Below are 18,194 nucleotides of genomic sequence, written 5' to 3'. Positions count from 1 at the left end.
AAGCAAACACTTGCAGTTCAGATTCCACCCTTTGCCTAGGCCAGAGAGAAAGAAAGCAGAACCAGAACTCACTCTGTGCAGAACCCTGTTGGACCTGAATTTCACCCTTGCCCTCACTTGCCCACAATTACAAGAAAATAACAGAGACCTCTATGAAAATTGGAAAATGGAGGGAAAAACAGATTTTCTCAGGAGTCGTGGCTACAGACCAACAATCCCATAGACATTTGGTCCAACGTCCTGCTTCAGGGAGTTTTAGAACCTGCCAACCTTGAAATTGGCTAAATACGGACTACGGATGAGGGGGCCCAAGTGAGAGCCTCTCTAGAGCAGGGCACTGCCATGTGAAGTCCTTAAGTCCTTAAGTCCTTACTAATAATTTGTGAAGGGCCATAGACACAGGAACCCACACAAGTCAGAGATTCTTCAAATCAGATCGTTTGAGTAGGGATGAAAAAAATGGAAATAGCAGAGAGTAAAGGGCTCTACCCAGACTCCAGATTTGGAAAATGTAAAATCAAACTAAATAAAAAAATTACAAACTTCACATTGTGTAAAAACTTCAGGAAACTAAGAAAGCCTAAGATGTCCATAATCAACTGTAAAAAATTGACATCTCAGTGTATTTTTCATCTGACATGACTTATTCATCGGATCTGTAAACATCAATATCAAACAGTTATATATGATGAAATGTGTTATAACCATCTATTTAGTTAATATGTCCTCTACTTATTTTTTAGCATAGATAGAGTGAAACAATATTTTTTCTCTTTAAAACTTTATTTCAACATAACTATGCTAAGAGCAATAAATTCACACTGGTTGATAGAATACAGTTTAAGTTATCCTGCAAAATCTCACTCAAAAACTTGGTACATGTGTGAAGATTTTAAAAATGATTTACAATGTGGTTGATTTTTTATCTTTTAAAAACATGTCAAGACATTAAATTTTTCAATTTGATTCAGATTTTACCTAGCACTGCTGGAATGTACAAATATACATAGAAAAGCTGTCTGAGGTTTGAAAAGCTTCCTAATTCCCAAGGGTAGAACATGAAAGCATAAACATGCACCCAACTCAGCTTCCAAAAAGTTGTTGCATCACCTACGTCTTTCTTAAACTTTATAGCTCTGCTGGCTGACTGATCCAATGAGCTGAACTGTGCTTTCTGTCATTTCAATGGCTACAGCTATTTGGGTTAAGGACATGAAAAACAGGGCCTTTACAAATCAGAAATGCTAAACATAAACGTGCCAACTCCTCTAAATTATACAGAAAACAAATGCAACCAATAGAGGAAGTGGAAGGGTAGGGAAAAGGAAATAAGGGACAAGAAAAAATATGAGAAAAGGAGAAATGGAAACAAAGTCTTTGTCAATGGGGGGGTGAGGGGGAAAAGGGAGGTCAGGGGTATGGGGAAAAAATGAGAACCAAGATCTGTCATGTAAGGGTACAAGATACCAATGATGAATGGAACTGTGCGGTAGACTTAAAAAGTATCAATACACTCAGTGACAGAGCAAAAAAAGAAAACAAATGCAACCAGAAGATAAAGATACCTAGACACTCTTAGTCATATTCCCAATGAATATGAAAGAATTCTCAATAATACACCTTACCAAAACCCAACTTTCCACAGTAGCTGTCCTTTGGCTGGCAAGAAAGTGCAACAGACTTGTGGATGACAAAAGTCCAGGCTTCTCCTCTCACAGCTTGGGAGGAAGGAGGCCTGCAACTGATGTCTCTCAGCAGCTCTGGGTGAAGCTAGGGAAAAGTCAGTCTGGGATTCTATTTATTTTTGATGTTACAACACAACAATCTGTCTTCGAGTCTGACATATCGACTTTCCATTTAAACTGTGGGCAATGGTTGCCCCTGTTTATTTAAAAAGGTAGATGTGCACAGAAATTTTAGTGATCATTCAGAAAGCAATAATATCAAATTATACCCTGTTCGTTTCCTATAAGAACTAAAGACAATTCTCCTCTAGTAAGTGTTTTGATTGATGTATGGGTGTAAGCGTGTGTACACACCTACAGATCTACATGAACATATGCTAACCTACTTTGAGACATATATCTATGTGTAGAAAATCATGAAAAGATATTCAAAAATTTTATATACTAGCATCCAGGATAATATAGTCATTGTAATAGATATAATTATTTTCGCACTTTCCTCTTGCTTTCAACAAATTCAAATTGCTTTCTACCCAAGACGAATCTTTCTTTATTTTCATAAGTTCTTTTGCACTTCAGTGCTTTCACAGAGTTTAACCACTAGGTCCAAAAAAGATGTCCTCTAACATTCGCCTAATGTTATAATAGTTCACCTTCTTAGGGGAGTAGGCAGAAGGACATTCCTAGCACCAGCCCATGCAATTCAAAGGAAAGAATTTCAAAGATCAATGCTGGTGAAGTGGGAAGCCTTTCTTCCTTTTCAGAGACCATGAGGCAGTTAAGCCAGCAGACTCCTCCCCAGCAGTGGCTCAGGATAACACACAACTGCACCTCTGGGTTCTCAGGTGCTATGTTAGGGCCACAGCCATGTGAGCCTTGTCCTCCTCACAAATTCACACTTTCACAGTAGGAGACAGCGCTCACCCTGCACACAGAGTGGACTCTATGTCCATGGGGTTCCTCCAGATCCACAGATGGTCTTACCCACCTGAGCCATAAACAGACTCCTACCCTGCCCTTCACTCTTTCCACTCTAATGCACCCACCAGGGCATTTGCATATTACCCAAGGGAGGACCTTCCCATACCACTGAGATAAAAGCTGAGCTCTATCCTAGCCTTGCCTGTGACTTCAGCTTCTCAGAATGGGGCTTCCTGCTCAGCTCCTGGGGCTGCTGATGCTCTGGATCCCTGGTAAGGACAGGGGAGACCAGGAAGGGAACCGGGGCAGGGTGAGCTTACTGTCCCTCCTGTTGTACCCATGTGTTCTGTCCACACATCCATTCCAATGACTCATCCTTCAGGTTGGGGAATATGCTAGTTGGCTCCTTGACACACAGATTAGATACAAGGGCTTTTGGTCTTTATGATATTCTCACATTGGAAGACATCTCTTCCTTCACATCCTGGATTTTGTCTTAAAATCAAATATTTCTGTATATAAATTCAATTCATAATGAAAATTTAAACTTGCACTTCTTTCTTCTTATTTTAGGATCCACCGGAGATGTGGTGCTGACCCAGACCCCACACACTCTGCCCATCACCCCTGGAGAGTCGGCCTCCATCTCCTGCAGGGCCAGTCAGAGCCTCTTACAGTAATGGTGAAACACTTACTTGCACTGGATGGTACACAAGCCAGGCCAGGCTCCAAGAGGCCTTTTTTACCTAGTTTCCAATCGGCATTCAGGCATCCCAGACAGGTTCAGTGGCAGTGGGGCAGGCACAGATTTCACACTCAGAATCAGCAGAGTGGAGCCTGAGGATGCTGGAATTTATTACTGTGTACAAAGTATATATGTTCCTCCCACAGTGATTCAGCCCCGAACACAAACCTCCCCGCCTGGGGAGGCCCAGCTGCCCTCTGTGCTGTGACTGGGGAGCAGCACTGTGGAGTCTGAGTGCCTGTGAGAGGAAGAGGTTGAAGAACTCAGAACAACAAAGTGCAGCTGTGGCCTCTGCCCATGACTGAGAGTGAGGAAGACAGCAGAGCAGCCAGGACCTGTGCTTTCTTGAGGCCTCTGACTCAGGAAGAGAGAAAGAACAAACCTGACTCCAAGAGGTTCCTCTGGACCCTGCAAATGCTGTGCTTTTCTGAAATTGTATTAATGCAAATCACAGACTCATTGGGCATGGAATCATTAGATAAAAATAGCTTCTGCCTATACTTTTTTTAAGCTTTGTACTTCAGCATACACATCTGTGGCATCCTGTCATGACTCCCTGGAAATATGACACCAGGCAACAGTGACTGAGTTAGGACCAGTGACCCCCAAGGTCAGAGACAAAGGGCACCATTCTGCTTAGGGACCCAGCACAGGATGGAGAGTTCCCGGAGACACAGCCAGGGAGCATCGCGGTGTTTCTCACATCGGTGTATTTGCTGGCTCCCTCATTGTGCTCAGGGTCCCAGTTCCTCTCTCAGTGTCCACCTGAGTCCCTCCCCCGTTCTCCTCCTTCTCCCCTGCCCCACACTCTCACAGCATCCCCACCATCGCCGTGCTTTTCTTCTACAACTACGTTAAGCTTCGATTTTCTAATTTTTTCTACATTAGAGTGTATGTCAGGAGCAAACATTTATAAACAACTGCAAATGAGTTTTAAATGTTGTAGTCTGCCGTGTTTTACATGGACCCTTCATGTTCTCCTTCACCAAAACTTGTTACTTCGGTTTTCTAACAAAAGCTTTCCCCTGGTTTATACATTGGACAGAATCTCTACAAAGACCACACTCCTTTTCTACCTAGAAATCTCTCCCTTTTCTCTTTTCCCTCCACTCCCACATATATGCTATCAAGCCCGGTCTCTCTTCTCCTTTGTGAATATTGGAAAATCATCAAAAGCTGACTTATTTCTTTTTCAGGCATTATATCATCTGAATCTGTTTTTCCCCAATTTTCCTTCCTCGAATTATTTTTAAATTCAATTTTTTTCATCTTCTATCTCACAGGATTTTCTCTATCATTTCTAATCTTTTGTTTTCCTACATTATTGTCAGAGTTGAAACCTTGCTAAACTAGCTCCACATTTTATACCTATGTATGATTGTGGAATGCCTAAGTTTCTAGGAAGAGGAAACTAACAATTTCCCTAAGAGATGAACACATCATTTTTCATAACCTCCCGTGATAAGGGAATCCGAAAAATAAAAAAACAAGTCTGTCTTTTTTTGCTGCACCCTGCAAACCCTGTAATGGAAGGAATACAGAAATGTGACTCTCACAGCACAGAAAAAGCTGCATTTCATTGCTATGTGATGAGCCGGCAGCTGGTGCAGCAAACCCACTGATCCCAGGACCTGGGGGGAGGCTTGTGTGCCAGGCTGAAGCCCTGTGGGAGGAGAGCTATGAACACACTGGCAGCATCTCTCTGACAAATCCTCACCCTGAGGCCACTGCTACTAGGAGTGAATTCTGCCCCAGATCCATGACCAATGAATCAGGCAGGGAACCAGGGCCCAGATGGATCCCAGGAGAGGAGCAGTAGGACACCTCCTCCTAGCTTCTGTTAGTACCAGGCTAAGTAATGTTGTTAGTTTGGCTGGAGTATTTGGGGGGTGGGTGTTGAAACAGGGTCTCACTGTATAGCCAAGACTTTCCTGGAACTCACTATGTAGCCCAGGCTGGTCACGAACTCATAACAATCCTCCTCCCTCAGCCTCCCTTGTGTTGAGATTACAGAGTGTGACACCACACACAGCTGGCTGGACTTGGATTTCTGTGTCTGTCTTCCTGGAGAGAGGGAGGGAGTCTGGACACTGGGTCCTCACCATGTCCCCACTGCTACCCGCAATTAAAAACACACATTAATTACACATAAACACACTCACAATTTTATCATATACAAATTGAAATACATAATTAAAATTCTTTCAAACACTGTTGTGAGTCACCATGTGAGTGAGTTCATGTTGAAAAGAATCATTATTGTGCACCACACCCTAAAACTGTGTGTTCTGGTCTAAGAACGATATAACTACCATGAGATTATACTGTTTAAATGTATCACCACCAGAGACCCAGAACAACAGGCATAAAAGCTCCAGAGTCTGTAATGCCATCTTGCCGCCCTGCCTGCCCGATGCCCCTGACTTCTCACAGAAAAGACCTGCATATAAAATCCGAGCTGTAGATGGGGCCTGCAGGGGCAAAGGGAAAGCAGTGGGCACAGGAAGAAGCCCATCGCATGGGCTGTGGACTGGGAAAGCATCTGAGACGTGTCGGGGCCAAGAAGAACATCACAGAAAGTGCAGCAACTTGGCTAATGGTTGGAGAAGTCACTTTGGAAGTTTTAACATCAATCCATAGGTTGTAAAACTTCAGACTGAGGGATGAATTTAAAACGCTTCTGTATTAAATCAAAACAACTTGATATTGAGTTAGAAACCTCATACTTACAATCTTGGAAAGTGGTGAAACATTGTCAAAACTAAAACAGAGAGGAGGCTGGGAGAAAAATGCAGAGTGAATGGGAAGAGGCAGGCAGGGAGGGAGGAGGACACGAAGTAGGAGGGTGCACAGAAGAGCTCAGACAGCATCGAGAAATCACTGAAGAACAACATTTAAACAAAAATTCTGTACCCAGAGAAATGTGCTCTTGGAAGGGATGTTTGTAAAATGTCCAAAGAGTTTCACTTGTGAGATCAAACTCTCCCTTAGCAGGTGGAAGATAGGAAAAGTTGATTTCAATGAACTCTGCTTGAGCTGCCATCTGCTGGTAAAATTTATGCACTGCAAGTTCCGAGGGCAATTGTTCATCCTCTTTCAAAATAGTACATATTGTAATATTTTGCTAACGATAGTTTGATCTAGCTCAACGACTTCAGAACCACCATCAATATCTCATAGTGTTAAATCTCTGAGGTTCTAGACACTTAATCTGTCCATTTTTGTCATTCTACATGTTGAAAATAGGCTCATAGAGAACATTTTGATCAGGATCATTTCCACTGCTCATGAAAGGTGATCCGGTGCTCTTGCACTTATGGCCATCAACCCTCACACCCACCTCTATTCAAGCCAAGTGCAGCACACAAGCCATTCTGCATAGAACAGAAACTCTCATGCCTTCTGCTATAACGATTTTGCGATATGAGCTTGCAACATGCTCTCAACCCACCCACTGACTGCACCTAGTGGCAAAAAAACAAGAAGGATAGTGCATCCAAGAATCTTAAAAACTCCCTATGACCACAATATCAAACAGTCCCTGTCTATTCATATGATACATCTTGTTTTCACTTACAGTTCAGACTTTTCCCATATGAGTCATTCTTTGCACGATTTTGGATTGCATTAAGAGCTCTTCATGTGAGTGACTGAGATTTGAGCACTTTCTTAAATTTGACACCAAAGGTCAGTGCCTCCCTTGCCATAACATGGCCAGTCCCACATATCAGGGACTAGAAGGACATGGGTGTTTACAATGTGAGACTCACATCCTCACTGAGAAGAGGAGACTGGCCCTGTGAACATTGTGAGTCATGTTTGAAAACGCAGGGCTTCCAGTTTGAATCAGTAATGACAGATATTCAGCATTAAATTCTTACTTTTGAGGCCCATATTTCACAGGGAAAATGTAACAGTCTTTCATGGGGCCAGAGTCACAGTGGGGAAGGAGCTCAACTTGATTAGCAGTGGCAAAGGCAACTGGCAGGGAAGGGAGGAATCATGAGGCCTTGAGGGGGAAATGAATTCAACAAATCAGAAATCAAAGTGAGGGCCCAGGGAATAGACAGAGAAAATGAGGCCTGGTAAGGTGCACAGGCAGTGGAGAACAGTCACAGCATCATACTGGTCTCCTTGCAGAGCTCAGGAAGATCCCAATACTGAGGCCGCAGGTGGACCTCAGTGTCACAGCACCTCCCTAGCATGTGGAGGGCCTGGGGCCAACTTTAAACATCATACAATAAAAAAAGAAAGAAGAAAGAACCAGTCTTCAGCCACACCCAGAAAAGACCCCTCTGAATCTGTGCCCTAGACCTGGACATCAGCAGTTTTCAGACGTCTCCACCAGAGGCCAACACAGCAGCCAAGGATTGCAAAGTTGGTTAAAAAATCAAGTCCCACTATCTGGCCACCTCGTACATGGTTCTGCTGAGCCACGGGCAACACGACAGCCTCACCATATCATGCTGTCTGTACACAGTCACCATTTGGACAGAAAACAATCATAAGAATCATCTTTGTAAATTTCCTATAAAATCATAATAGAAAATATATCCAAATGAGAACTTCACAGCTCCTAGGCACTGCCTGTCACAATAACAATTTTCAACCTTTGTACAACAAAAACTATTAGCCAATAATAAGACCTGAAAGTATTTCCCAGATAAGAAATGTGTACCTTAATATATTCATTTCTTTCACTGGATGCCAAGAGGCTCTGGGCTACAGCTTATGTATAATCACAGACATTTTTCCTATTTGGGATAGGTTGGTAGGGGTAAATTTTATATTTGTGAAAAGCCACATTCTTCAATATATATTTCTATTGATTTTGACACCTTCACAACTACGAATCCACAGCCATATTCAGGTTACAGGACAGATCCGACACCCAAGGACATTAGCAGGAACACATTGTAGTCAACCTGCACTCAGCACACACAGACCTGACTCACACTGCTACCTCCACCTTGCATAAATGCTCCACAGCTGTCAACCTGCACTCAGCACACGCAGGCCTGACCCATGCTGCTGCCTGCACCTTGCATAAATGCTACGGAGATTTCAGGTGCTCCTCCACATGTCTCCTTTAATGTGCACATCACAAGCTCTCTAAACTGCTGGCGTGTCCCAGGGGAAAGTGTCTGTTCCTCTAATTTCTTAGAATGCGCATCCATTTTTCCCGCTGCTCTGACTCTAGATGTCTCACTTGTAGGAGGTATCATGTTGGTGGCTCCCGCCACACCGGCACATGGCACAGGCCACACCTCCATGTGCTCCTCCTGGTAATGCTCCACGCCTGCTTCTCTAGTGGACACCACAGACCAAGGGAGAACAGAAAGCCCATTTCCCAGCAAAGACACCCTAAGGTCCTTGGGAGAACTTAGACAATTGTCAGGGGTCTGTGATGCTCGTCTTCCTCGCTGCATCTCTGTGCCTCAAAGTACGGTTCATGCTTCTCTCCAGCCTAAAGTGAATGCGTGAATGGGATGAGATGGCACATTCTTCCCATGATGGAAATCTTTCCCCTCCTCAGACACAGAACTGTATTAGTATTTGAGCTGGAAAATCTGGGAGGTAGGATTTGGGAACACAAAATCACACCCTTCATTAGTGCGAACCGAGCTCTCACAGAGATGACATCTGGAAAGTGCATAGGGACGCTGCACAGACAGATGTGAGTCTGGAAGGGAGCGAAGAGGTGAACTTTGCTAGATAATAAGATGAAGGACAGTGGCATTGGGACTCCTATAGAAGCTGCAGAAGGACAGATGCCCTCGGAGATCCTCCACATGTGAATGGATCTTCATGGCATCCTGACTTTAGCTCACTGAGACCTGACTTGGACTTCTGACTTCTGGAACTGTAAAATGATGACTTTTGCATGTTCAATCCTAAGATCAGCCTAAATGTTGCTGTAGAATTAGAAAATTAATGCAGAAGGCCTCACTGAGTTTTTCTGGGAAAATCTTTCAAACTAAAAGATGTCAGGAGTACAAGGCTCCTTGGCTGGTGGACCCTGGATACCTTCTTATCAAGAGGAAGGGGACAGAGTCCTTTAGGCAGATGGAGAGATTGTGCAACCACCTGGGCTGCATGGAAGGTAAAGAAGAGAGACACTGAAAAGAGTTTGTGCTCTAGGATGAATCAAGTTGGGAGAATGAGTATAAACCTGTTGGCAGTAATAATCCAACACACCTTCAGCTTCGAGGCTGGTGATAGTGACAGTGAAATGTGCATAGGAATGTATCATTTACCCTGTCATTGCGCAGTAGCATTCTAATTCACCAGGGAAAACAATTCACACAGGAAAGAGCAAGATTGACCCAATACAGCTTCTAATTATTTTTCCCACTCTAGATTGTCTCTCTCAAAGGAATGCAGCCCTTACTTCTCACTAGAGACTCAGAGAAACAGGACTGAGGAGGGGGTCCTCTGACACTATTTATTCTCCCACCTTGCACAGCTGAGCTCTCATTGGAAGGTCTCACTATAAAACCAGAGTCCATGCACTGGGCCTGGACGAGGCTACATAAAGGACCAGCAATTAAAATCTAACAAAAATTTAATGGGTTGTGTTTTTAGAAAAGATAACCAAGCTTCCTCAGATGGACAGTTCTAGAGATATAACTAAACTCTGGAAAACATCACAAGAAAGAAAAACTAATGAAAGAGAGTCATGAGCAAGGAAAGAAGAGAGGAATGGAGAGGCAGGAAAATGGAGAGAGGAAAAATAGAAAAGAAATATGTTAAATTTAGAACCATGTTTTGCTAATTATGACCCAGAAAGTGACTGAGCTCTGAAGCCACTTCCATCCTGAAGCTGCTGCAGACCCCAGAACACAGCTGAGCTCCAGGTTCATCCTGCACTTGGGCCAGAGAGCAAAACACACATCCAGAACTCACTCAGAGGGAACCCTGAGAACCTCATTAACCTGGGATGAGAAGGGCTCCATTTTAGTGCAGTGTGAACCAAAGAGAAAGTAGAAGTTCTCCTTCCCACAACTGCTATGCACTGAGAAGTGGGCTCTAAGTAAATTGCAAAGTGAACAGAGAGAAAACAACGGAGACTTCCTAGGACACTCGTGATGCATGAAATCCCCTTTTATTTTGTATAAGATTTCAAGGGAAGCTTGGTGCTGACCTGTAATCCAGTATTCCCAAGGCTGAGGCAGGAGGACTGCTATAGGTTTGAGGCCAGCCAGGGTTGGTCAGTGAACAAAAGGCCATCTTGAGCTTTGCAGTGAGGCCTTGTCTCAAAAAACCAAAAAGAGGTCCTAGGATTTTGCGGCTCTCTGGGGGGACCCCGTCCAGCGGGGAATAGGAGGTGAGAGCCGCCTCTTATTCGTGGGTCATCAGAGGCCGATCCGATTTTGAATGTCTGTGAAGGAAAATCTTTAAGAAGTTAGAGCACATGGCCCAAGTCTGATTTCTGATCAAAGGCTCTTTATTGGCTCAGCAAAACGATTATATACTGTTATCCCAGGGGGAAGGTTCAGCAAGCTTATTGGACAGTTCAAACAAATCTTCTACCAATCACATGAGTCACTCAAGCATTTAACCATAAAGGGACAAAGCATTTATCAGCATACAGCAATCAGTATTTTACCAAATGTGGGGAGGGGTAAGTGGGAAGGCGTACATCAACAATTAACCCTATGCAATCTTTAACTTAACAATCTCCAGGGGCAAGCGGGGCAAGGGGAAAACCAATTTTGATACCAAGATTCGTCCTTTTCCCGTTGCTTCTGCCTTTGTTCGAGGCTTTCCTCAACCCTTCTAATGCTATCATCCACCAGGCCCAGTTTATCTTTAAAAAAGCAACATTCTTAAAGAAGGGGGTTGGGGCCAATGGCAATGGGTTTGAACTGAGGTGGTTCTTTCAAAAGCCTGATGGAAAAGGTGAGACCCGGATCACGGCCGCTGATGTAAAGGCGAAGGCCCCACTCAACCTGACGAGTCCAGTGGTATTGTTTGCCGGGCGTGGTGGTGCACGCCCATAATCCCATAAAACTAGTCTGGATTACAGTGAGCTTCCGGTCGACACCCGTAATCCCATAAACCCAGCCTGGATTACACAGTGAGTTTAGCCTGGATTACACAGAGAGCTTAGCCTGGATTACACAGAGAGCTCCAGGTCAATCTCATCTTCATAGCTGAGACCCTCATCTCAGAAAAGCCAAATAGAGTCATAGATTGTGTCAATGCCTCAATGGTAGAAGTTACTTTTCCAATGTCAAATGCCAGCGGGCTCCCACAGGATTTAGCTTAGCAGCACTGTGCTTGCCTGGCAAGTACAAGTTCCTCAGTTTCATTCTGGGTACAAAAAAAAAAAAATGAAAAAAGATTTGTAAGGAATTTTTTCCTTAAGTACTGTTTTGAGTAATCTCCTATAGGAGTGTCAATGCCTCAATGGTAGAAGTTACTTTTCCAATGTCAAATGCCAGCGGGCTCCCACAGGATTTAGCTTAGCAGCACTGTGCTTGCCTGGCAAGTACAAGTTCCTCAGTTTCATTCTGGGTACAAAAAAAAAAAAATGAAAAAAGATTTGTAAGGAATTTTTTCCTTAAGTACTGTTTTGAGTAATCTCCTATAGGAGAATGTGCATGCAATTTAAGTTATCCTGAAAAATTTCAACAAAAACTTTGTACATACTTGAAGATTTTAAAAATGATTTGCAACAAGTTTGATTTTTTCAATCTATTAAAATGTCTAAAGCTCTTAAATTATTCAAAATAGATTCAAATTTTACCTAGCATTGCTGGAATTATAAATATACATAGAAAAGGTGTCTGTGGTTTGAGAAACTTCCTCATTCCCAATGGTAAAACATGAAAGCAGAACCATATGCCCAACTCAGCTTCTAACAGTGGTCACATCCTCTACGTCTTTCTTAAACTTTAGAACGATAAGTTCTGACTGTTCCAGTGAGGTGCAATGTGTTTTGTTTTGTTTCATTTCATTGACTACAGCTTATTTGGGGTAAGGACATGAAGAACAGGGCCTGTAGAATCCAGAAATGCCAAGCATAAAAGTACCAGCTCCACACAGCTACACAGAAAACAAAGGCAACCACTAGGAAAATGGAAGGGTAGGGGAAAGGAAATAAGGGAAAAGAATAAGTATGAGAAAAGAAAAAATGGAAACAAAGTCTTTGTAAATAGGCAATGGTGGAGGGGGTAAAGGGACAGAGGGAAATGGGGAAAAAATGAGAACCAAGACCTGTCATGTAAAGGTACAAGATCCCAATGATGAATATGACTGTACTGTAGATTTAAAAACTACCAATAAACTAAATTTTAAAAGAGAAAACAAATACAACCAGAAGATAAGTATACCTAGAGGCACTTTCATTCATATTGCCAAAGAATATGAAAGAATTCTCAATTATTCACCTTATCAACATACCAGCTTTCCACAGTGGCTGTCCTGTGGCTGGCAAGAAAGTACAACAGAGTTGTGGATGACAAAAGCCCAAGCTTCTCCTCTCACAGCTGTGGGGGAAGGAAGCCTGCAACTGATACCTCTGAGCAGCTCTGGATGAAGCTAAGAAAAATGTCCGTCATGCATTCTAATTACTCGTTCATATTAAAAACACTATATTCTGTCTTCTAGTCTGATTTATAGACTTTCCATTTAAACACTGGGCAGTGGCTCCCCTTGTCTGTTTAAAAATGTAGATATACACAGAAATTTTAGTGCTCATTCAGAAAGCAATAATATAAATTGTACCCTATTCATTTTGTATAAGATCTGAAGAGAATTTCCTCCTTGCAAATGTTTTGATTAATCCATACATGGATACATACTTTGAGGCATATATCTATGTGAAGATAATCATGACAAGATATTCAAAAATCTTATATACTAGCGTCCAGGATTTTATGTTCACTATATTAGCTATAATTATTCTTGCACTTTCTTCTTGCCTTCAACAAACTTAAACTGCTTTCTACCCGAGAACAGTCTTTCTTAATTTTCTTTTTGTATTTGAATGCTTTCACAGAATTTATCCACTAAGTCCACACAAAGATTTCGCATAACAATAGCCTAATGTTACAATACTTCACCTTCTTAGAGGAGGTGGTAGAAGCAAATTGCTAGCTCCAGTCCATGCAGTTCAAAGTAGAGAATTTCAAAGATCAATGCTGATGACATAGGAATCATTTCTTCAACTTCAGTGGCCAAGAGGCAGTTAAGCAAGGTGCCTTCTGCCCCAGCACTGACTGAAGATAACACACAGCTGCACACCTGGGGTCTCTGGTGCTATGTTATGGGCACAGCTATGTGAGCCTTGTGCTCCTCACAAACTAACACTTTCACAGTAGGAGTCAGCGCTCACCCTGCACACAGAGTGGACTCTATCTCCATGGGGTTCCTCCAGATACACAGATGGTCTTACTCACCTGAGCCATAAACAGGCTCCTACCCTGCCCTTCACTCTTTCCCCTCTAATGCACCCACCAGGGCATTTGCATATTACCCCAGGGAGGACCTTCCTGTACCACTGAGATAAAAGCTCAGCTCTATCCTAGCCTTGCCTGTGACTTCATCTTCTCAGAATGAGGCTTCCTGCTCAGCTCCTGGGGCTGCTGATGCTCTGGATCCCAGGTAAGGACAGGGGAGACCAGGAAGGGAAATGGGGAGAGGGTGAGCTTCCTGTCCCTCCTGCTGCACCCATGTGTTCTCTGCACACCTCAGTTCATATGCCTCATCCTTCTGTACATGGAATATGCTAGTTAGGGCTTTGAAAGGAAGAAGATTAGAAGCAAGTTCTTCTGATCTTCAAGGTGTTTTTGAATTGTAAGAGACAGATGTGACAGGTGAATTCGAGATACTGACTTCATTCAACTCCTGGATTCTGACTTAAAATCAAAATGTTTTTGTATATAAACCAAAATCACAGTGAAACGTTAAACTTGCACTTCTTTCTTCTTATTTTAGGGTCCACTGGAGATGTGGTGATGACCCAGACCCCACACACTCTGTCCATCACCCCTGGAGAGTCGGCCTCCATCTCCTGCAGGGCCAGTAAGAGCCTTGTACACAGTAATGGAAACACTTACTTGCACTGGATGGTACACAAGCCAGGCCAGGCTCCAAGAGGCCTGATTTACCTAGTTTCCAACCGATATTCAGACATCCCAGACAGGTTCAGTGGCAGTGGGGCAGGCACTGATTTCACACTCAGAATTAGCAGGGTGGAGCCTGAGGATGCTGGAATTTATTGCTGTTGGCAAGGTACACATGTTCCTCCCACGGTGATACAACCCCGAACACAAACCTCCCTGCCTGGGGAGGCCCAACTGCCCTCTGTGCTGTGTCTGGGGAGCAGCACTGCAGAGTCTGAGTCCCTGTGAGAGGAAGAGGTTGAAAAACTCAGAGGTGCAAAGTGCAGCTGTGGTCTCTACCCAGGTCTGAGAGTGAGGAAGACAGGAGAGCAGCCAGGACATTTGCTCTGGTGAGAATTCTGACACAGGATGAGAGAAAGAACAAACCTGATTCCAAGAGGTTTCTTTGGACACTCCAAATGCTGTGCTTTTCTGAATTTGTATAAATGCAAATCACAGACTCAGTGGGCATGAAATCATTAGATGAAAATAGCTTGTTACGTGTTTAAGCTTCGTACTTCAGCTTGCACATCTGTGAGATCCTGTAAAGGCACCCTGGAAATATGACACCAGGCAACAGTGACTGAGTTAGGACCAGTGATCCCCAAGGTCAGAGACAAAGAGCACCATTCTGCTTAGGGACCCAGTACAGGATGGAGAGTTCTGGGAGACACAGCCACGGAGCATCGCGGTGTTTCTGACATCAGTGTATTTGCTGGCTCCCTAATTGTGCTCAGTGTCCCAGTTCCTCTCTCAGTGTCCACCTGAGTCCCTCCCCCGTTCTCCTCCCTCCCTCCCTCCCCCTTGCACACTCTCACAGTATCCCGACCCTCCGCATGCTTTTCTTCTACATAAATCAGTATTAAAACTTAATTTTTCTGTCTTTCTTTTCTACTTTAGAGTGTATGTTAGGGGAACATGCTTATAAACAACTATAAATGAGTTTTAAATGTACTCTACAAATTTTTATATTGGCCTATCAAGTTCTCCCTTGCCCAAACTTGTTTGGGGTTTTCTTTGTTTGTTTGTTTGTTTTTTCTTTTTTGGTAGAAGGGATTGAACTCAGGTCCTTGCACTTGCACGGCAGGCCACAGAACCGCTGAGCTAAATCCCCGGCCCTAAAACTTGTTACTTAAGTCTTTTAACAGATTTCGTCTACTTTAAAAATTGGATAGAATCTGTGTAAAGATTCTATAAGTTTTCTACTTAGAAATCTCTCCCTTTTCTCTTTTCACTCCACTCCCACCACACATCCTGTCAAACCCTATCTCTCTATTCTTTGTTATGTATAGAAAAATAATTTCATCAAAAACTAGTTTCTTTCTTTTCTCAGATGTTATATCTCTTTACTCTTTTTTCCAAATTATACTTCTTTGATTTATTTTTTAATTCTTTTCTCTTTTATCTTCTGTCTCACAGGCTTTTCTCTATCATTTCTAATCTTTTGTATTCCTGCATTAGTGTAAGCCTAGAAAATTTGCTAAACTAGCTCTATATTATATACCTATGTAGGATTTGCTCTTGGCAGGTAGATATTACCAGTAATGGTCCACTGTTTGCAATTCCATGCCAGAAATCTGTGGTAGCAGATCTTTCCAGCCCAAATAACCTACAGCATTCAACATAAAAATACAGAAATGATGAAAAATAGGTCAGCAAGATGTCTCAAAATTTAATAAGTACCCAAAAGCTTACAGGTGATAATGTAGAGGAAGTTTCCAGAAAAGAACTAAGAAAACAAATGTTTAAATCTTTGAAGAAATCAAAGAAAAATGCATACGATGTTGAATGAGGATGTGGACTCTTAAATTTCAAAGTAGATGTAAATAAGGAGATCAAGTTTTTATTAATAAGACATTCAAAAGCTTAAAGAAGACACAAACAGCTGATTGAATTAGTTAAGACAATATAAGATATGAATGAATGCCCCAGTAAAGAATTGATGGTCATAAAAAAGAATAAAGCACAACCCTTGGAAATGCAAAGCACAACTGAAAGCCATGCCAGGGGACATGACCAGTCACAACAGAAGAGATCAGCACTGGAGGATAAGACTGATGTAGCAGATTGGGTCAAACAAGAGAAATACTGAGAACTTGATCTGAGCGCTCACAGCTGACTCTGAAAGACATAAACTAAGAATGGCAGAAGTCAATGGAAGGCTGGAGAAAGAATTAAAAGTATAAAAAGTTATTCCCAAATGATTGCAGAAAACTTTCAAATCTAGAGAGTGAAATGGACATACAAATAAGAAGGCCTTGAAAACCCCAAGTGGATATGACCAGAAAGTGATCTCCCCATAGCACATCTTAGAAAAAACCAAGAAAATGACAATAAGCAAAGAATGCTAACAGATCCTGGAGGGAAATCCAAGTCATCATAAAGACTAAGCTATCAGAATCATAGAGATTTCTCTGCACAACATTTAAGGCCAGTAGAGCTTGGAACTGTTTCTCAAATACAAAAGTAAAAAAGACTTTTCAAAGCATATTATAATATCTTACAAAATTCTCTTGCAATATTTATGGAAAAATAAGGAATTTCCATGATGAAGAGACTTCTAAGAAATGCATGACCACCAAACCAGCATTATACAAATTGAAGAAATAAAGAAATTAGAAAGAAAAAATAATGCAATGGCAGGAATTAATCATTTTCAGTAATAACTTATATGGAAAATGGCTTTACAAATAATATGTTAAGGGTCAGAGACCACAAAGTCAGGAATATTACACATTCAAGAACAAACCAGTAACTTGAGTATGAGTGAAATGAGTATGAAGAAATTACACAGAGCAATGGGCTCTACCCAGAATTCAGATTTGGGAGTTGGGAAAAAAGCACACTGAAGAAATGAATTGCAAACAACATTAAGTAGAAAAGTGAAGGAAACAAAATTATTAATCGACCATATGCAAATGACCTCTGAGGATCTACTACATGCAGTGTAAATTCTTCAACTGACCTTGAAAATTCATCACCCAGCCAGTAGTGTTGTTGATACAATACGGGCTTTGATTTAATTAATATAATCTCCCCTTTCATTTTGCTTTCAACACATAACATGCTGCTGCACATTTCTAAAATCTGATACAAATTTTATCAAACACTGCTCAAATACCATAATGTAACACAACCAAATGGTACACAGTGTCAGAAACTTCTTAATTTCTGAGGGCAGGAATCTGACTACATGTGCACCAGTTATTTTCCATCAAGTTCTCATATCCTTTCTGCATCATTGTCAAACGTAAGGACCTTGTTTTGTGACTGCTTCAATAAACTTAATTTCTTTTTTTCATGTTATTTGCTACGTAGCTACCTCAGGTTAGACAGGTCAGGAATAGACTCCTAAGAATCTAAGATGAGAGAAAGGGGAAGTAAAAAAGACAACGATGTGTTATGGGCATGAACCTACTCCCCTCAGTGAACCCAATCGTTATGTACTGCAAACGTGTACTGATAAAAAGCTACACAACTGAAGGGCCGGGGATTTAGCTCAGCAGTTCAGTGGCCTGCCTTGAAAGCACAAGGACCCGAGTTCAATCCCCAGTACCAAAAAAACAAAAGAGTTACACAACCCAAAAAAGAATGCAGAACTGCCAGGCATGCATTCATACCAACTTTCCTCAGTGTTTGCAGAGAACATGAATACGGAGAAGAGAAAAACAACCAAGCCAGATGACACACGCCTGTAATCCCAGCATTTGGGGAGGCTGAGGGAGGAGGATG

The 18,194-nt window shown here is 42.2% G+C and overlaps 1 gene segment (V, D, J or C); it reads left to right on the top strand.

Annotated features, from left to right (window-relative positions):
• Positions 1-13,913: 13,913 nt before the first annotated feature.
• On the top strand, positions 13,914-14,711 carry LOC104863402. The segment is given in 2 exon segments: positions 13,914-13,962; positions 14,296-14,711. Coding segments are annotated over 2 exon segments (465 nt in total).
• The last annotated feature ends 3,483 nt before the right edge of the window (positions 14,712-18,194 follow it).

This window comes from Fukomys damarensis, unplaced genomic scaffold, assembly GCF_012274545.1.
Source record: "Fukomys damarensis isolate Sample0158 unplaced genomic scaffold, DMR_v1.0_HiC HiC_scaffold_2, whole genome shotgun sequence".
Taxonomy (NCBI): domain Eukaryota; kingdom Metazoa; phylum Chordata; class Mammalia; order Rodentia; family Bathyergidae; genus Fukomys; species Fukomys damarensis.
Note: the sequence above shows the minus strand (reverse complement) of the source record. Positions and strands in the feature narration are given on the sequence as shown.